This window comes from Oryzias latipes, chromosome 22 (genome assembly GCF_053564925.1).
Source record: "Oryzias latipes strain Hd-rR chromosome 22, Olatipes_Hd-rR_3.1".
Taxonomy (NCBI): Eukaryota; Metazoa; Chordata; class Actinopteri; order Beloniformes; family Adrianichthyidae; genus Oryzias; species Oryzias latipes.
Window position 1 is genome coordinate 26757433 of NC_136258.1, and position 20524 is coordinate 26777956.

Consider the following 20524-nt stretch of genomic DNA (forward strand, 5'->3'; position numbering starts at 1 on the left):
GCGCTGACCAGAATCGCATCTTATCAGCACCACGGACAGCACCTGCCACAGGGCCTCGTGATTACGGGTCTGTGTTGGCAAGAGTCTGGCAAACCAAAATGTATCCCGATATGCATCCCACCATATGATGCGCGTCCTGATATTGTACCCGATTACTTATTTTAAATATGACTTAGAAAAACTCTACCTGAAAATTAATACGTCTTCCATTACAATAAATTGTAAAATTCAGTTTATTTAATGATCACGATCACATGACAGGCTCCGGAAAGCCCCCTGCCCCAAAAGGGGGGTTAAGAAAATGGATGCAACTATTGTTGGATTAATCCACCATATTGGATGTGACTTCCATCTGCTGTCACTGAAGTGTTCTTGTGCCCAAAGTTGTGTTCAGAGTAGCCGACATTGCCTCTTTGCGCTGTTGTACATGGACCGTACATCATGAGATTCTCTCTTTGACTTTCCTGAGATCTCTTGAAGATCTTTTAACTCCTTTTCTAAATCAGAGCTTCCATTTAGCTTTCTAGTAAAGATACACCTTAAGGCCAAACAGGAATTCTCTTTTTGGACATTTTGGATGATTTACTTACTAGTTTTATACTTTGAGAATATTTCTTAGTATATATTACCTCTAAAGTGTGAATTTGCAACAGTATATTGTAATTTTGGATGTAAAGATTCGAGTTAATGAGTGGAAAATTGTTTGTTCGGTTCAGATGATCTGAGAAAGTTCCATGTTTTAAGTTCCATTAAAAGGTTAATACACAGTTAAAACATATTAAAATGTATTTACGGTCTTTTATTTTATTTTATTTAACAAAGTAGGCTGCATACTGGCTGGTAGAGCTATAAAGTCTAAGCCCCTCGTCCTGGTTATGGTTTCTTCCTTCTGCATGAACTCAAATATTTTTATTTATTTATTTATTTAGTCAGTTAGTTAGTTAGTTAGTTAGTTAGTTATTTAGTTGGTTAAAGAAACAGTGTTTTTTTAATAATTAAAACTTCAACATTCACAAAACGCTATGCACCGAAACTGAAACATAATAATAAAGTACAAAACACAACATCAAGGACTCAAATAGATCATCAGCCGCAACAACCAATGACATCATTCCAAACTTATTTAACCACAGCAAGGAATAAACGTAGCAGAAACATATGAAAAATAAAGCTCGCTGATAAGAAAATAGAGTCTATTAAAATATATAAAAAGAGAGTACAAAATCAATAATAATAATACTATTCACAATACAAAGTTTTCTTAATAGAGGGGATTAAATAGTTAACTAGCAAAGCTCAAATTGTTCCAGTGTTACTTCCTTTGGGTGTATTATTTTTTTTAAATGTAATCATAAAATTGAAACATCTTTTTCTTAAATACAGTAAAATTTGGAGTTGTGTTTTTTTTATTCGGCACTTATGTATGTAAGATTTAGATTGGAGAAGTAACAAATTAAAACTATTTTCTACTTTTTTATCATCAGAAGTGAAATATGTCAGGATTTTTTTGAAACTTATAATAATGTTAAATAAATGATAAAAATTCGAAAGATTGACTAGATTCTTTTTGATATTATAATTACATTTTAATAGAAAATGAATGCCACCAATTTTATTAAAAAAATTGAAGGGGATAAAGTCCCAAACTGAATTTGAGTGTTGAAGGCATTTTTTAATCCAGTTAATTTTAAATGTATAATTTAAATCAGAAATATTTGTGAATTCATATCCTCCTTTATATGAGGGGGCATAACGTTTTTTTTTTCTGGCGATAGTGACGTGCCGGAACTCAAATATTTGGCCCCCCGCGTGGTTGCTGACTGCGTCACAGAGATCGTCTCCTAGCAACATCACAACTGATACCAAAGATGGCGGAGCCGCCGGTGATGAGAGTTTTCATAAACAACATTAATTCCTTCTCCTCCGGACACATCGCCGAGGTACGGCAGCTCGCTGCTATGAGGTTCCGTTTGTGCCAATACTGTCTATGTTTATATTGAGTGCGCTAACTTTGTTGTTTTGTTTTTTAGTTTCTGTGTGAGCGCGAGGCTGCAGCACGTGACCACACAGACGTTCAGGAAGTTGCAGCCCTCCAGGTGGTCGGAACGGTCTCCGAACGGCCTCACGAGGACGCGCCGCGCGCGCTGGAGGTTTACTTTGTGGGTGAACATCTCTTAAACGTAAAAGCTGCAGTGAGTTTGTTACATTTATTAGAGTGTGTTTAAGATAAATAAAAATAACGATTATTCTTTCAGAGCTTACTTTTTTATTTTGGATAAAACAGCCTATTTATAAAACACTCTACTTAGACTTTATTTCTCTAACTCATTTTTGGACAATTTTTCTAAATATAGAGCTCAAGTAAAAACTTTAGTGATACGAAGAAAATAAAAGTCAACAACATGATTTATTTATTTATTTTTTGAAATATGATTTTTATACATACAGCACAACACGTTTTTGGTCAGTCTAGTTCAGTTAAACGCTTGAGACCGAATTAATTTTTAGCCTGATTTAGTCATTTATTTTTTTGATGAAGAGTTGTCTTTCAATTCCATTTCAATGTTTTGTCCATTTTTACTTAGATGTGTATTGAAGAAACATAAAAAAGGCACCAAAAAGTCTGATATAATGTCCTTGGATGGTTGTGAACTGTGAAATAAATAAACACACACTCCCAAAATGGACAGAAGGAAAAACAGAATAAGCAAACAAAACCATACAAAAAAAAAAAACAAAAAGAAAGATTTGCTGACATGCAAACTCACACATACATGTGTCCAGGAGGCACACTTCTTGTACACACAGAGGGACAAATGAAACAACAGGCACTGCCAGTGAGGGAAGCTGGGGCTTTAGGTGGAGGCAAAAGCCAAACAGAGACACATCTGGACGACAGGCTTCATTTATGTACAAACTCAAGACGGTATGAGACGCCATAACCTGACGATGAGCACGTCAAACAAAACCTTCACCTGCCTGTGAAATGACAGGATAAATGAGGTCATAGGGGAGCACTGATCAACATTTCATCGTCCTCATTACTCTGGATGAGCATGTGCACACACACACACACACAAACACACTCTACAGCCAGCAGCGATGATACAAAAATATTATTCATAAAGACAGAGTTAAACCATGTCACTCTTGTTTCCAGGCTATGTATAACAAACAGCATTGATACATCATAGCCAATCTCACAAATTTTAAATATGGTTTTAATCCTGTTTTCTTGCCACGGCGAAGAAGGCAGGAGAATGAAGCGAAGCATCAAAGCGTGCTTGCTTCTTTCAGACGACACCTGTTGTATTTAGTCTGTTTGTTTGTCAAAATCCAATTCATTCAAGAATATAAACTATCACATAGTTATGTTCACCACCAGAACTGTTTTAGTCATTCTTGAGCAACCAATTGGAGGATAACTTATATCAACTACTTGCATAATATGAAAAAAAAAACTACAAAAAAAAACATTACAACTACTTTCCATAAATATAGACTAATATTCTTTTAAAGAAGTGTTAGTCTTACTTTAACACTGTAATCCTGGCGTCACCAATAGCCTCTCGTCTTTGCAGGAAACATGTCTGTCTTTTGTGTTTTGTAGCGTCCGGACAGAGAGGAGCTGCTGTCCAAACTGATGCAGTGTGATGCTGTGATCTATAATGTCAGCCAGGAGACCGGTCAGGTGGAGGAGGCCGCGTGGGCTGTGACAGGTGACAACGTTACGTGGTTTGGATGAGAAGCTGTTTAGAAGCGAAAGTAAATGTTTTTCCTGCCTTTAGGTAATATCTATTACAATTTTTTAAAAATGCATAATAGACAATAATACTAATATTAGTTTAACTTTTATGTTTTGTTTTCCATTTTTCTTGGGTCATTTGGACTTAAGATATTTATTTATATACAAATAAAGGTTAATGACAGTTTTAAAAGCTTTTTCTGCTATGGAGCCAGTTCTTTGTTTGCATAGATGTTGAGCTTTTTCTTGCTGTGAGGATTTTAATTGGTGTGAATATAAAATTCCACCTCGATCTTCTCTGTGTCTGATTGACAGCTCTCCATGGTTTGATGGGGAGTTTCTCTGGACCAAAGATGTTCATCCTCATCTCTACAGTAATGACCTGGGCTTCAAGCAAGCCAGTGGATCCTGTGAGTTCCCATAGAAGTTCAGTTTTTTTATCATCTGAATGGCTTTTTCATAGATAAAAACCTTTTTTTTAACTCTTGTATTTTTTTTTTTTTTTTACAGGATGATCCAACGCTTCCTTTCACAGATGAGATTTTCTGGAGCAGAAAAGCTCATCCGAACTTTGCGCGGCACATTGACCTGGAGAAGAGGGTGGCTAAAATGGGCAAAACTGTGCGTTCTGGTGGCTTCGTGCATTGACTGAGATCTGTTCACAGCTGACATGTTGGTTTCTTTCAGAATAGGGAGCTGTTCTCCACCTATGTGGTGGCGTCAGGACTGCAGTACGGGATGGGAGAAAACCTATTCCACTACTTCTTTAAGGTACTAAATGAAGAAAATCCTCCTTATTCTTCTCATTTCTTTGCCTCCTAGTGGTTGACCAAAATGCCACCGTTTTAATAAAGGTGTCAAAAGTAGCTCACACCAGGCCTGAAAGTGTCCTGTACTTATCCATGGCTTCATATGTGTTTGTAGAAAGCGTGGCTCGGACAGGAGCCTGAAGTCTCTGTATTTGGAGATGGCGATAACATTGTTCCTACAATTCATATCAGGGATTTGGCCAGGTGAGTAGTTCTGCTTTGCATAGCCATACCAGAACGTGGCATGATGCTCCAGCATGAAGCCTGAGTGCTGAAACCATCAAAGTCCCTTTGTGTTTAGTGTCATTCAACATGTGATCCACCATCGGCCCAGGCCGTATTACCTGCTGGCTGTGGATGGCTCCAATAACAGCATGGAGGAAATCATAAAGGCAAGTTTAAAAAAAAGTTAGGACACTTTCAGAAAACAGTTTCCTGTAATTCTGCAGGTGTCACTGATTTTTTAATGTAATGTCTTTCCTCTCCAGGCAGTGGCCTCCACTCTGGGATCAGGAAAGATCCACAAACGACCCATTGAGGAGGCCCTTCTTGTACAAGACCTGAGTGTATGCACCTGTTAAGCTCATACTTTGTGCTTGTTAATGTAATTGAAAATAAAGTAGGGCACCTTTCGGGTTAGATAGTCTAGCTCACAAAAAAAAGATCCTATACAGGTGTTCAGTAATCAGGTGGCTCATAACTGTGGCTACCAAACTAACAGATCTGTAGGTCTTGGGTCTCTGTAATTCTACCGAACCTCTATGGAGTTGTCTGTCGTTAACAGGCAACAGACATCGATTATCTGCTGGTCAGCCTTCGAATGGAAGCTGTGTTCATCCGCAAGCTGTTTTCCATCAGCTGGCACTGTGAGTCTGGGCTGGTGGAGAATGTGGATCTAGTGGTGGAGGAGTACCGGCAGACTCGGGGACTGCTGGTGAGCACCAGATGATCCTTGTCCGGAGTGTCCAGGTCAAAAGACAGAACCAACTCGATCACAAACTAAACTAACCCAAAATTTAAGATGAAGCTCTTTGTGCTGCAGCCCATCCGGATGTGTGTGCTGGGTCCTCCTGCGGCGGGGAAGAGCACGGTGTCCAAACAAATCTGCCAACACTACAAGCTCCATTACATCACCCTGAGGGACGCCGTGTCGGAGGCCATCGCCCAGCTGGTGAGCCGACACATCAGTTGAGGGTTTTTTATCTTCTTTTTTTCTGTTTGCAAGTACAGTTCTTGTTTTATTTCAGGAGGATTCTGTAAATCTTGATCCAGAAGCAGATGATTCAACGATGAAGGATCTTCTAAGCAGCCTAAAGGACAGCATGAAGCATAACAAAGGTCTAAAAAAACAGGCTTACCCTCTTCTGATTCATTGTTTTTATGTAGGAAATAATTACGATCCAATATCACAGGTAGATCCAGATGTCTCAAGGAAGAGTTTACCTTAAGCTGCTTCAGTGTAACTTAAGGTGTTCCTCAGGGGTAATTCTTGGAGCCCCATCTGTTTATGTCAAAAGCAAATGTGATAGCACTATCTTAAACATCTCCTAAACCTGAATATCTCCCAACAACTGCATACTACTGAGTTATCTCATTTTGGTATTTACAGAGGAGATTTGGGGCTTTGTAGTTAAACAAAATGTGAAGGGTGGGGCTCTGGGAATTGTAGGTTTTGGTAGAATTAAAAAAATTGTTTCAAAGAGGTTCATTGTGTCTATAAAATTATACTGCGTATTTGTTTTTTATCAGACACTGGTTTGTTTTGTAATGTAAAACGTACCGACATGTTTCGGTGGAATGTCTTCCACCTTCATCAGGGTCGTCATCAGGTGGTGGTGTGTGACGTCTTTAAAAAACAGCTGATTGTGACTGAGGCGGAGTCACCTGTCAAACTTTGACAAGTGACTCCGCCCCTTGATGTCCGTTTTTTGCTGGAGGATGTTGCTCCAGGTGTGGGAGAGCAGGAAGGCTCCCTCATCCCTGTTCATGGAAGTATGGGCTCGCTTTCTTATCTCCACCGCCTCCATGATCCATCTGCGGTGTCTGTTGTCTTCAGTGTGGAGGACTTTGGCCTTTTCCCAGTCCATGATGTGGTTTTCCTGCTTGCAGTGGTCCGTTATGGCTGATTTCATATTTTCTTGTACTGCCTGTTGTCGTCTGGCTCTTGTTAGTATTTTATTTGTTTCCTTTTCACATTCTTTTTGATGTTCCATTTTTCTTGTGATGAAGGTGCGTCCTGTTTCTCCGATGTACGTTTTATTGCAGGTGTGACATGGGATTTCATAAATGACTTTGCATTTCTTGTTTTGTTCGATCTTGTCTTTTGGGTGAACAAGTATTTGCCTGAGTTTTTTATATGGTTTGACTGGGGTGCTGATTTGATGTCCATAACAAATATTGATCTGTGTGAGTTGGTTTCCTGTGTATTTTTATTTTTATGCCCCTGTTTTCGGTGTGCGTGATGTTTATGTCCAGGAAGTTGATGGAGTTGTCTTTCTCCTCTTCATGTGTGAATTTGATTTGTCCCGTATCGTCCATGGTGTTCAGGTGGTCTGTGATCTCTTGCGTGTGTCCTGTTTTGATCTTTTCCAGAATGTCATCGACGTAGCGTTTCCACAAGGTTGGACGGCAGTGCTCTGGTGCGGATGTTATTGCTTTCTTTTCCAGGTCCTCCATGAAAAAGCTGCACATTGTGGCTGATAGTGGGTCACCCATGGGAAAGCCTTCCTTTTGTCTGTAAATTGTGTTACGGAATTGGAAATACGTGGATGTAGTGATTAAATGGAGAAGTTTAGTAATGTCGTTAACTGTAAAATTTGTGCGTTTCCTTAGCGATTTGTCTGCTGTTAACTGTTCTTGGACTATTTGTAGTGTGGCTTCTACTGGAGTCCTGGTGAATAATGATACTACGTCTTGTGAAATGAATATTTCGTTTGCTTCCATTTTTTTGTCTTTGAGTTCCCTGCCAGCTGTTTTGCATTTTCACAATGGTAGTCTGTGTTTCCTAGGAGGGGTTTCAAAATATCGGCGATGAATTTGGATAGGTTGCATGTTACTGATCCCATGCTGTCTATTATGGGCCTCAGTGGTGCTCCAGGTTTGTGTATTTTTGGAGTGCCATAGATTCGGGGGATGATGCTGGCTGTTGGTATGACGTGGTTGTAGGTTTGTTTGTCTATTTTCTTTTCCTCCTGTAGCTGTTTCAGTATAGTCTTGAGTTTTTTCTTCTTTGCTTCTGTCGGGTCTTTTTTCAGGACCTCATAGGTGTTCCGGTCATGAAGTATCTCATCCATTTGTTTTTCATATTGTTCTCTGTCCAGGATGACTGTGGTTCTGCCTTTGTCCGCTGGTAATATTGTGATTTCTCTATTGTTTTTCAGATTGTGGATGGCTACCATTTCTTTTTTGGTTATGTTGCTTGGTGGTAGTTTTGCGGTTTTGAGGATGCCTGCCATTTCATTGCGCAATGCTGCTTTTTCTCCTGGGTCCTGTATTCTTTCACATGCTAATTCGGTGGCTACGATGAATTCCTCATGTGGGATCTGCTTGGGGTTATGGCGTAGTTTAAACCTTTTGATAATACGCTGCGTTCAGCTTCGGATAGAGTGTATTTTTATAGATTGCAGATCCATTTGTCATTTATGGTGTTTTTGTGTTCTTGCTTTTTTGCTGCTTTGGCTATTAGTTTTTCAAGTTTTGCTATGTGGCGTGTTTTTGTTTTTTCATACTCACTGTTGTGTACGTTGCGTAGGTGTCCTCTCAGGTTTTGCTCCGTTTCTTTGTTAAGCGAGTGTCGTTGTGTGAAGTCCTGTAGTTCCCGTTCCAGCTGTGTTTCCAAAATGTTAATCTTGTTTGTTGTGCACCGGATTCTTTCTTTGACCAAAGCCCTCCGCACTCTTTTGATCATCCGCTCTGCGTTGTCGGTTCTGATCGGGTTCTTTATGTTGAGACTGGTTGGAATAATCCCTTCATCCCGGCAGTGGAGGTTAATCCGCAGATAATTCTTCTGACGCGCCCGGTTACGTTCCAGTTTTTCCAGCCGTCGGAGTTCTCGCATGCATAATTGTCCGCTTCTTTTGAAGAAGCGGAGAGTGAGGACTTTGGGGTGGGGCTGTCTATTACCCGGGCTGAAGTCACTGAGGTAGTCAACGAGCTCCTCGGTGGCAAGGCCCCGGGGGTGGATGAAGTCCGCCCTGAGCACCTCAAGTCTCTGGATGCTGTGGGAGTTGTCTTGGCTGACACGTCTCTGCAGCGTCGCGTGGCGGTCGGGAACCGTACCACTGGACTGGCAGACAGGGGTGGTGGTTCCCCCTCTTTAAGAAGGGGGACCGGAGGGTGTGTTCCAACCATAGGGGAATTACACTCCTCAGCCTCCCTGGGAAAGTCTATGCCAGGGTACTGGAGAGGAGAGTCCGTCCGATAGTCGAACCTCGGATTCAGGAACAACAGTGCGGTTTCTGTCCTGGTCGTGGAACAGTGGACCAGCTCTACACCCTATCTAGGGTACTGGAGGGATGTGTGGGAGTTCGCTCATCCAGTCCATATGCGTTTTGTGGATTTGGAAAAGGCGTTCGACCGCGTCCCCCGTGGCATCCTGTGGGGGGTGCTCTGGGAGTATGGGGTCCGGGGAGCCTTACTGAGGGCTGTCCGGTCTCTGTATGACCGGAGTAGGAGCTTGGTTCACATAGCCGGCAGTAAGTCAGACCTGTTCCCGGTCCACGTTGGACTCCGGCAGGGCTGCCCTTTATCACCGGTTCTGTTCATAGTTTTTATGGACAGAATTTCTAGGCGCAGCCAGGGGCCGGAAGGGATCTGGTTTGGGGACCACAGGATTTCCTCTCTGCTTTTTGCAGATGATGTTGTCCTGTTGGCTTCATCAAACCGGAGCCTCCAGATGCATTGGGGCGGTTTGCGGCCGAGTGTGAAGCGGCTGGCATGAGGGTCAGCACCGCTAAATCTGAGGCCATGGTCCTTGACCGGAGTAAGGTAGTTTGCCATCTCTCGGTGGGTGGAGTGTCCTTGCCCCAGGTGGAGGAGTTTAAATACCTTGGGGTCTTGTTCACGAGTGAGGGAAGACCGGAGCGTGAGATTGACAGGCGGATCGGAGCGGCGTCCGTAGTTATGCGGTCGCTCTATCGGTCCGTCGTGGTGAAGAGAGAGCTGAGCCGAAAAGCAAAGCTCTCAATTTACCGGTCGATCTTCGTTCCAATACTCACCTATGGTCATGAGCTATGGGTCTTGACCGAATAAACAAGGTCCCGAATACAAGCGGCTGAAATGAGCTTCCTCTGTAGGCTGGCTGGGCGCTCCCTTAGAGATAGGGTGAGAAGCTCGGTCACCCGCGGGGAGCTCGGAGTAGAACCGCTTCTCCTCCACATCGAAAGGAGCCAGCTGAGGTGGCTCGGGCATCTAGTCCGGATGCCCCCTGGACGCCTCCCTGGAGAAGTGTTCCGGGCATGTCCCACTGGGCGGAGGCCCCGGGGAAGACCCAGGACACGCTGGAGAGACTACGTCTCTCGGCTGGCCTGGGAACGCCTCGGGGTCCCCCCAGAGGAGCTGGAGGAAGTGGCTGGGGTGAGAGAAGTCTGGGCATCTCTGCTCAGTCTGCTGCCCCCGCGACCCGGTCCTGGATAAGCGGAGGAAGATGGATGGATGGATGGATGGATGGATGGATGGATGGATGGATGGATAATTGTCCGAAACTTTTTCGTAATGATTCAAAGAGGTTCATTGTGTCTATAAAATTATACTGCGTATTTAATTTGTTTTTTATCAGACACTGGTTTGTTTTGTAATGTAAAACGTACCGACAAAAACACAGTAAAAACCAAATTAAATACGCAATTAAAAAAATTGACTCGACTGTGCACTAGCACAGAGAATAGAAAAAGTCACTCCTCACATAATTGACTTTGATCAAACTGGATTCATCAAAGGCAGACACTCGGATGACAATGTCCGCAGACTCGTTAACATAATAGACTTTGCCACCATCAAAAACCAGGAAATGACTATACTATCACTGGATGCTGAAAAAGCCTTTGATAGAGTAAACTGGAAGTTCCTCATTGCTGCCCTCCATAAGTTTGGGTTTGGAGAATCATTCATCAATTGGATCAAAATATTATATCACAACCCCAATGCATCAGTTAGAACTAATAAACAGACTTCCAACAGGTTTTTTCTCGGAAGAGGAACTAGACAGGGTTGCCCACTGTCCCCCTCTCTTTTTGCAATATTTATCGAGCCTCTAGCTGCAGCAATAAGACAGAATGAGAGTATTAAAGGAATTAAAACCAAACACAGCCATCATAAAATTAGTCTCTATGCAGATGACATATTACTGTTTTTAAGTAATATACATTCTGTAAATGAAACGGCAACAATCATTAATGAATTCTCTTCTATATCAGACTATTCCATTAATTGGAATAAATCTGTTTTATTACCACTGAACAGTAATGCGGAGCAAGGACTCACAATACCAGTTAAATCAGGCAATATAAAATATCTAGGTATTTATTTTTCCCCCAAAATATCAGAACTGGTGCAGCTAAACTACACCCCATTACTGAAAAACATACAGGACGATCTAACACGCTGGACCAACCTGCCTTTGTCCCTTATGGGCAAGGTAGCCCATAAGGGTAAAAATGAAAATCTTACCCAAAGTTAATTATCTCTTCTCAATGATTCCCACACAACCGCCATTAAAATGGTTCAAAACATTAGACTCATCCATATCAAGCTTTCTATGGAACAATAAACCTGCAAGAATTAGTCTAAAAACTTTAAAATCTGCAAAAAGCTGTGGAGGATTAGAATTACCTAACTTCCACAAATTACTTTCTTGCAAATAGATTACAATACATCTTAAAATGGTTAAAAAATAATCCAGAAACTAACTCATGGTTAGACTTGGAACAGGCGTTATGTGGAAAGATCAACCTGTCAGATCTTCCATTTATTAGCCAAATAGTTAAAAAACAGGATTGTTTCAAAAGTATTAATATAAATGCCACTTTACCAGCCTGGTGGGAATTTCTCAAAATATCAAAATCATCAATTCAACCGTGCAAAATGACACCCAGCTGGAACAACCCAGACATCCTCATAAACAAAAAAATTATCCACTTCCCAGCTTGGCAAGCAGGGGGCATAAAACAACTAGAGCACGTAATTATTGATAGAAGATTCATAACTCCCCAGGAACTTCAAGACAAACATGGAATATATAACTTCTTGGAATATCAGCAACTTAAATCAATTATTACTAAAAAGTTTGAATACAGAGACAACGATTTAAAGCTACCAGATGTAGTTGCCACTCTGATCAATTTCTCAATGAATAAAACTCTCTCCAAAATATACAAACTTTTATGTAATTTAGATAACAATATTTCACTTCCGACAACAAAATGGGATGCGGATTTGAGCATCAGCACAGATGAAAGTTTTTGGTCAGAACTCTGTCTAAACACCTTTAAAATGACAAAAAGTCCAAATCTGCAGCTAATCCATTTCAAAACTCTTCACAGAATTTACTACACTGGACAGAGGATGTTCAAGATGGGTCTCAGTAACTCAGACATTTGTCAGCACTGTGACAGTAATCTACCCGACAATTACATGCATGCACTATGGTTCTGCACGCCTGTCCAGGCTCTCTGGCAGCAGGTATGTGCCGATCTATCAGTCTGGCTTAAGGTTTCAATCACAGCTTCACCGTCACTTTGTGTGCTTGGTGACATGAGTGCCATCGATGTAGAAGGAGGATTAGGCTCTATCATTTTCATAACTCTTTGCATTGCTAAAAAAACTATTTTAATAAATTGGAAAAGCAAAAAAAATATAAATATAACTCATCACAGAAATCTGCTGCTTGATCATATCAGCTTGGAAAAAATGTCAGCCCAAAGTTCAAGTAACTTTGAAAGAATTCGGTCTCTCTGGTCTCCCATAGCTAACTCCGTGACTTAGGGGGTGGGGGGGGGCCTGGTCATCGCTGCTCCTTGCCCTTTTGCCGTGGGCCGGGGTGGGGGTCGGGGCCTCCGGTGCCTGGCGGGGGGTGGTGGGGGCTCCGTTGGTCGGGGGGTCGGGTCCGGCGCCTGGGTGGGGCGGGCTGGGGCGCTGCGTGGTCCTCTAGGCTTGGGTGTGGGGGTGCGTGGTGGGGGGGTGGGGTGGTGGTCTGGCTTGGCTTGGGGGGGTGGTCCCTTTGCCTGTGCTGGGGGGGGTTGGCGGGGGGCGCTGCTCGGGGGGGGGCCCAGCGGCGCTGGATGGGCTTCCCATCTACACCTGGGGCTGGGATCGGCCCTTCCCTGGCTCTGGGGCGGGACAGGACAACCCTCTTGGGGCCCCCGGTCGCTCTGGGTGTCATCCGCTTCGGCTGCGGGGTCTGGGGTGGGGTGGGGGGTCTTGTCGGCCCTGTCCTGTGGGGGGGGATTCTGGGGGAGGGGGGGGGGGGGGCACTATTGGTACGGGGCAGGGGGGGTTGTCGGGTCGGGGTCTCCGCTGAGGCCATCGGCGGTTTCCCCGGCCGGTTGGCTGCCTCGGTCCCGTCAAGGCCTGACCAGAGCTCTTCTAGGGCCGGCGTTTGGGGGTGGGGGCCTGGGCTTGCTCCGGGGGGGGGGGGGGGGGGGGGCAGCGCTTTCTGGCTCCTCTCTCTCTGTGTGGGGTGGGTGGTGCTGGGCCTGGGGTGTCGGCGCCTCCGGGGGTGGGGCCCCTGGGCTGGGTGGGCCTGGCCCCCTTGCTGGGGGGGGGGGGGGGGGGGGGGCAGCTGTTTGACCACCGGGGGACAGTCTATCAGCTGTCCCCAACTTACCCCCTTCCTCATATAACCTTATAATAGGGTGAGGGGGTGGGGGGCTTAGCCTGCGATGAGCCTTGGGGGGGGGTTTACTAGGCAGTGGCCCCCCTCCTATGGTTGCCGTATGGAGTGGGCCCCCCCTCTTTCGGTTTTATTTGCACCTTAGACATGTAGGGCCCTTGGTATGGGGGGTGCTTGGACATCACTGCCAGCAAGCAGCGGATGTCCTCCTAGCACCCTACCCGCCAATTTTAACCGCACCTTAGACATTTAGGGCCCCTTGGTGGGGAGGGTGAGGGGACGTCACTGTGAGTAATCAGGAGATGTCCCCTTAGTGCCCTACCCGCCAATTTTAACTGCACCCCCCTTAGTACACACACCCCTCCCCCCTCAATATATACATCCCAACATAAACACACACACATGCACACACACACCCTCTCAAACACACATACACGCACACACATTTTGCAAGGAAGGTGGGACCTGGGTCCGTCTGTCCCCTGCCTCTTCCCTGGTGGGGGGTACGGGCCCCTTTGCAACGGCGGCCGTGTCCCCGGGGTGCCGGCTTCCTGGGCCCGGCGGTGCTCTCTCCGCGCGGTGGGGGGGGTTCACATTACATCTGAGCCGGGGGTGTCTGGTCCCTGGGGGGTGGGTTCTGGTCCTTGCTCCTGAGTGCTGGGCCCCGCCAAATTTTCAACTGTGGCCGAGCCTGGTCGGGCCATATTTACAACACCCCTTGTGGGCCCTCTTTTTTTCCCCGGGGTTCCCCCCTCCTGGGTGGGGGCGGCGGGCCCCCTGCCTCGCTCCTCCTTGGACCAACCGTGGGCCGGGCGGATGGCTGCCTGGAGTGCGGAGCGGGTCTCCCTTGGGGGGTCCTGGCTCGTACCTGGGGTTGGGGCGGGGGGATGCCCGGAACTCCTGGGTGGTGGTGGGGTGCTCGTTTGGGGCTGTGGGCGTCGTTCTCCGGTGGGGCCCTGCGTTGAGTTTTCCGGGCGCGGCGGGGGGGCTGCTCTCCTGGTTGGGCTGGGGCGGCGCTTCTCTTTCCCTCCGTGCCTCCCTGGCCTCTGGTTCTGGGGGCCTTGCGGCGGCCCTGCTGGCCCTGGCCTGGGTGGCGGGCTTGGTCGCCCGGGTGGCGGTTGTTCCCTGCCGGTTCCCATGTGGCGTTGGGGGGATTCCGGCAGCCGCTGCTGCTGCGGTGGGGGTCTTGGGGTGGGGATGGCTGGGCACTCTCCCTCCCTCTTTTCACGTTCCACCATCCATTTTAGAAGAACATAAACACTCACCTGAGCACTGGTGTTAGCTCACCTTTGCACTAACAGTTTGCATGACTGAATGACTGAAATATTTCACACTAGTTGGTTTTAAGGCATAAGTATGCGTGTGTGAACACTATCTGTTTTGTGTACATGTCGACAGGTGGACATTTTTGCAGCTAGCAGGTGTGTTTATAACATTTGAGTGTGTGTGTGGACGGGCCCCGCCCTTTTTGTACTGCATTTGAACCTTACCATAATGATTAACAACCAGTAAACTTGTTGCTGTATGCTGCTTCATGGTCTTATCCCCCTTCCCCTCCTATTATCACCCCCTACCCCCCCTCTCTCTAGCGTCCCTCTCTCTTCTTCCCCTCTTTCCTTTTCCGTCCGGTCCAACACCAAAGATTTTTAGACATGATTGAAATTAATAAGGTTTGGCCTCAATTACAAAAGGGGTTTATTCAGACATACCTTTGGTTTGTCTGAAGATTAATAACCCCTCTTGTTAAAGTAAAATATGTCCAACACAAGAGGCCCTCAGCTCTCATCTGTCTGCCCAGCTGTTGGACAGGACAAGTTAAAAAAAAAAAAAAAAAAAAAAAAAAATTGACTCGACAATGTTTTTTTCTGTGGTCCTCAAGAGGACATTTTACATTTATGGCTATGATAAAGAGGTTAGCTTTCATTGATAACCAAAGTTCCAACATTCAGTAGACCCCGTAAATTATTTATAAATCTCAATATTGAGATTCAAAGATAAAAAAATCAAAGAAGATGCAGTTAAAACATGGCAGTCTCAGTAATGTCTGCCGGATTTGTCATAGATAGGCTACTCATCAGGTCCCCACAGGAATCTTTACATGCTGGACTAGAGGATGGTAATGTGTCAGTACTGGTAGATATAAGAAATATGAAAATATGATATCATTGGTGTCAATTTATAAGAAATATTTTCTATTTTTAAGGATTCAGCCTCGCTCTTCTTCACTTGTCTCGTCTTGCAGATGTGTCAGAGAACCAGCTGAAGGCGTTGAAGGAGAAACTGATGTCTAACCCGTGCAGGAACCAAGGTTTTGTCCTCGACGGATTCCCCAACACATACGAACAAGCAAAAGAAGTCTTCAGTGGTTAGAAACCTTGACGTGATGCTGCTGCAGATCTTACAGAGTCAGTATGAAGGAACACGGCTAACTGCCTTCTGTCACAGGAGCAGAGGAAGATGATGAGACGCCCCACAAGGCTTCATTCAGGAGGGTTGTTCCAGGTGTTGGTTTTGTGCTGATTTTAAAATTCTCAAGCTGCTCCAACAGCATTTGGGGTTTTTATGCTGCCCCTGTGTTTTAATCTGCAGAGTTTGTCTTCACTCTGGACGCGCCGGACAACCTCCTGGTGGATCGAGTGATGAACTTGCCAGAGAGCGTGGTGCAGGAGCACAACTATCATCCAGAGAACTTCACCAAGCGGTTAGCCACCTACAGAAAAATGAACACACTTGAGGAAACAGTTCTCACCTTCTTCACCGAGCTGGACATCCCATCATGGCGCCTGGGTAATCCTCAAAGCTCATCCGTTTTTTTGTCTGGTGACTTGAGTTTAGCTCACTCCACTGCATCTCCCACCAGAAATCACTAGCAGTAAAGAAGCTTACAATCAACCGCTGATACAGAAGATCCTGCAGACGGTGGGCCCTCCCAGGAGTTACAGCCCCTCCAGACAGGAGGTGGAGGAGGAGGAGAGGAGGAAGGCTGAGGAAATGATGAAGGAGGAGGCCCTGGCTAAGGCAGAGAGTGAGAGGAGGGAGGCAGAGGAGGAGGAGGCCAGGAGAAGGGCATCACGTTTGGAGAAGTGGGTGGGTGAGAGCGGGGAGGTCCCCTGTGCCTCTAAATGCTTCCTTCAGTCTCTGTAGACGACACCTTGATCTTCCCGACACTAAAAGCATTATGCTACTTTCACACAGCTGTGACTAGAGCTTAACCAGATTCTACAGTAATGTAATGAATCTTGCCAAACTGCCTTCTGCTGGGCTGAAATGAGACATAAATGTTTAAATGCAGAAATAGAGGTTTTTCAGTAATTCAAACCAAAATTCAAGAATCTCAGCTTCGTCATCCTCATACATGCTGGAACCACACAAGTCATATTAGGTTATGGTCCCCATAATGTTCGTTTGAAACTGTCAAGTGATGAAGGATCCTATCTTCTCCTCGTGAACCTTGATGTTCTATGTTTCAGAGTCGGTGTTTGAAGGTTGTGAGACGGCAGAAGGAGGAGCCGCTGAAAGCTGAGGCCCTGAGCTACCTGAAGAGGGAGGTGATGCCCACGCTGGTGCAGGCTCTGAGCGAATGCTGCCGAGTTCAGCCTCCAGATCCTGTGGATTTTGTGGTACGATGCTCTGCTCTGGTGGAAACTCAGTGTGGACCACCAGGAGCTTCTCTTGTTTATAGTATGTTTTGGTTCTTCTGGTTACAGGCAGAGTACTTAATCAAGAACAATCCCTCTGACAAGCCAGCCTAAAGTTGTTATACTCAACTGAGCAAATAAATTTCTGTTGGTTCTGCAAAAACGTAACAGGGAAGAAGCAAAACCTTGGGTACCACAGTGATTCTCCAGCTTTTCATCGTCACCAACGTTACATCAAAAAATTACTTCTGACTGGTACCATTCTCTACCTGACTTGATTCAGTCTTGCTTTCAGTTTCAGATACAGTTTTATCATTTAAATCCAGCAAATTGTGGTCTAACTTCTGCTATTTTCTCTCTCATATGTAGATCAATCTTAAGCCAACTCAGGCCTTTCAAGTGCAGACTGATTTGAATCTAAAACAGAAGTTTTTAAAGGAAAGCATCTTCTCTTTTTGATAAAGATGATCGTTCACTGTAAAAGAACGTCAAACTGGTCAATATCTAATCTAAAACACGAATAATACAATAATAATAATGAATATTATATTTCAGATATCACATGATGTACAATATTGCAAGTTTTACATTTAAATCAAAGACCAAAAAAGAAGGTTGTGGATATTAGTATTGCGCCCTCTGGTGGGAGCCAGGTGTAACAGCTGGATCGTTTTCTGTTTCTCTGCCCTGGTCTCTGAGCTGAAACTGGTTACATTTTACCAGCAGGTGTCAGTCTCTGCTCATGGATCAGATGGATGAACCGAGGAGCTCTCACTGACGATGGAGGGATTTCTTTTTGTTATTTCTGATGTCCAGAAGTCTGCCAGCTTCATAATGCAAAAATGAGAGTTTCAGAAGGGGTGTGTCAGTGTGCAGAGTTATAAAGATCTTTTTTTTTTTGTAATTTGCATATGAGTTTAAACATGCTGGACTATTTTTTACCCCTTCAATCCAACAATCATCCTTTTTGTCTGAACAGCTCCCTCATTTTGAGGAAAAGTTGACATCACTTCCTGTTTCCAGTTTGCGATGGAAGTTCCTGTTCCTTCTTCGGGGCTGCATTTGGGTTCTTAAGTCTGTTTTGAAGTTGTTTACAGGTTTACCTCCTGATAAAAATAATCTGGAAACATTAGCACATGCTTCGTCTGTCATACAGAGGCAACACAATGTTACACAGCCAAAAAACGAAGCGGACCCAACCTTCTGGTTGTGTGTGCTCTCATACAAAGTGGCTGTTGTGTTGGAGTCCTTCTATTCTGTGTCTTCTTGAAATGGTTCGCTAACAGGTTAGTCACAGAAGCTTTTTCAACTTTAGAAAGTGGACTGAAGTGCAAAAAGCTTAAATATTTGAATGAACCAAGACGAAAGCAGCGACGGATGAAGGCCCACAGCTTCAATGAGTCAGCAGTCTTCACACCCTTCAAGACATTGCAGCGTTATTTGGGTCACAAAAAAACTACAGAAACAGGTGAGAATATGGGTTTGGTTATCTTAAAATCAAAGTAAATGATAAAAATGTTCAGAACACATAAATCCTTATAAGTGAGAAGTCAGCTACTCTTCATTTTCCAAAACCTGAGTTTACTTTAGCCATGGGAGGGGCTGAGTCACTGGCTGCAGCATCAACTGCTCCTTGATAAGGGAGAGATGCTGAACATGCTTCACACCAAAGTTTCTACTACACTGAAATAACTCCATAAAGGCATTTTTGTTGTCTCTTGAAAATGGGATATTAGATGAGTTTAAAACCTTTTCAAAGGCTTCCAATATTGAAACATTTCAGAGGCAGAGTAAAGAGTTAAATCTGTCAGGGAAGTGGGTCACTTTTAGATTTCAGGTCAGAATAGAGTAGCTCTGTTTGGTATTGTCCAGTTTTTGTCTTGTTTTTCCGTCTTTTTTTTAATCTTAAATTAATTTCAGGTGTAAAATCTCTTGGATATTTTCATCTTGTAATTTAGTCATTAAGCCTTTATCCATTTTTTTTACATTTTAAGCAATTGCTTATTATTTAAATAGTTCTTTTTTTTAACTTTCAACATGCTGATTAGCAGTTTTACTGCCGTTTGGCATCTACTATTTTTGTCCTTTTTCAGAAAGATTATTCATTTTCTCAACCATCTTGTCTTTTGACATTTTGTTTGTAATCTTTATATCATTTGTCATGTCTTTTTAGCTTTTTTTGCTCCGTCTTTCGGAGTTCAGCCTCTTTCTGTCCAACAGTTTCATTGGCTAAATATGATCGTTGTTGTTTTGCAAAAATTTTCCTTTATCTTAACCTTTTTTTCTAAATCCATGTGTCTGGCAGTTGGTTTTATTATGATTATTATTGACCAACATGATTATATGACTATTGAATTTCCTCAAATTAAATCTTCTAACTTCAACAACATGACTTTTTCTTAATTCTGCCTGTGCGCCCAGACTCCAACCACTTCCTGCTGACAGGCCGCGGCGTCTGTTAGAAATGTTTTAAATTGCTCCGGTTTATAACTCTTTTATGACATCGATGCTGCTTTAAAACAAAAAAAAGAACAAAAAGAATTTGTCTTGTTAGCTAAAATAAGCTGTTAAGAAATTTGGTTCTGAAAGCGATTTAGTCTGAATATTTACGATAAACTTCTGCAAAGAGTTGTACTGCAGGTTATTGCTGCTGTCCGGAAGTTTTCTTCAGTGGAAGCTGGGAATTTGGAAAGCTGAAGCAATAAATCATTGCTTTTCATCTCCGTATGTGTTTGTGAGGGAAACACAAGACAAGCAGAGAGCACCCAGAGGACGCAGCGAGGGGCCGTCAGCCCCCACCGGGCCCCCGCTTAAGGACGGATGGATGGAGGGATTGTGTTGACAAGCGGGAAAGACAAAAAGGAGGAGGAGGAGAAGAGGCAGCCACACGTTCGGCGGGGAGTTTGAGAGCTCCGGCCAGAAACTCATCAAAGAGGTGGAAACACCTCCAAGGCTCAGCAGCAGCAGGACGTGCATGTGTGTGTGTGCATGTGTGTGTGCATGCGAGAGCAGCTTCCATCAACCACAGCCCTCCTGAACGTCACACGGTGGTGAGTGATGACAGGCCTGCTCTTCTTCTACTTCTTCTTCTTCTTCTTCTGCTTCAGGTAACTTCACCTTCTCCTCCACACACTGTGTGCACTTCACAGCTGCCGTCTGCGCCGCTCAGGAACATTTTTCTGCATCAGCTGTGAGGAGCATCCTGGCTTAGTGAAATCCAACCATCCGACAGGACGTTAAAGGTTACATCCAAAAGTTTCTTTTAAAGGAGGTTCAGGTTCTGCTTTGAAGCTGCTCAGATGTAAAAAAAAAAAAAAAAAAGGAAAACACACTGGTCATGGAGGGCAGTCGGGAGACTTTGAAGCCACTCCTGATTTCTTAAGTGCTGCATTCAAAGACCCAAACTTCATTTTGTCTGCCTGAGCAAAGTTCCTTAGGTTTATGAGGATTTTGAAAGTTGAAGCAAAACATGAGAATAAAATAGTGGAGATGAGTGGGTGTGGTC

The 20524-nt window shown here is 44.2% G+C and overlaps 1 protein-coding gene across 4 annotated transcripts; it reads left to right on the forward strand.

Moving 5' to 3' along the window:
• The first annotated feature begins 1785 nt into the window (after positions 1-1785).
• Positions 1786-17203, forward strand: ak7b (adenylate kinase 7b). Of its 4 annotated transcripts, none has more exons than XM_078941109.1 (18): positions 1786-1940; positions 2031-2192; positions 3611-3719; positions 4061-4155; positions 4256-4366; positions 4433-4516; positions 4670-4758; positions 4841-4950; positions 5047-5120; positions 5339-5488; positions 5597-5725; positions 5802-5892; positions 15624-15746; positions 15827-15883; positions 15971-16168; positions 16242-16468; positions 16852-17001; positions 17089-17203. In XM_078941109.1, exons 1-18 carry the CDS (start codon positions 1869-1871, stop codon positions 17131-17133), a joined length of 2076 nt encoding a protein of 691 aa, XP_078797235.1. In that variant the 5' UTR covers positions 1786-1868; the 3' UTR covers positions 17134-17203. The 4 variants fall into 4 exon arrangements, with proteins under 4 accessions (XP_078797235.1, XP_078797236.1, XP_078797237.1 ...); XM_078941110.1 differs by having other exon boundaries at positions 4856-4950; XM_078941111.1 differs by having other exon boundaries at positions 2031-2159.
• The last annotated feature ends 3321 nt before the right edge of the window (positions 17204-20524 follow it).

What these genes read in the sequence shown, in the direction of transcription:
- ak7b (XM_078941109.1), top strand. Translation starts at nt 1,869, where the DNA reads ATGGCGGAGCCGCCGGTGATGAGAGTTTTCATAAACAACATTAATTCC. An exon ending in TGGCTAAAATGGGCAAAACT is followed by an intron (nt 4,367 to 4,432) that starts GTGCGTTCTGGT and finishes GGTTTCTTTCAG; the next exon opens with AATAGGGAGCTGTTCTCCAC. An exon ending in CATCCCATCATGGCGCCTGG is followed by an intron (nt 16,169 to 16,241) that starts GTAATCCTCAAA and finishes ATCTCCCACCAG; the next exon opens with AAATCACTAGCAGTAAAGAA.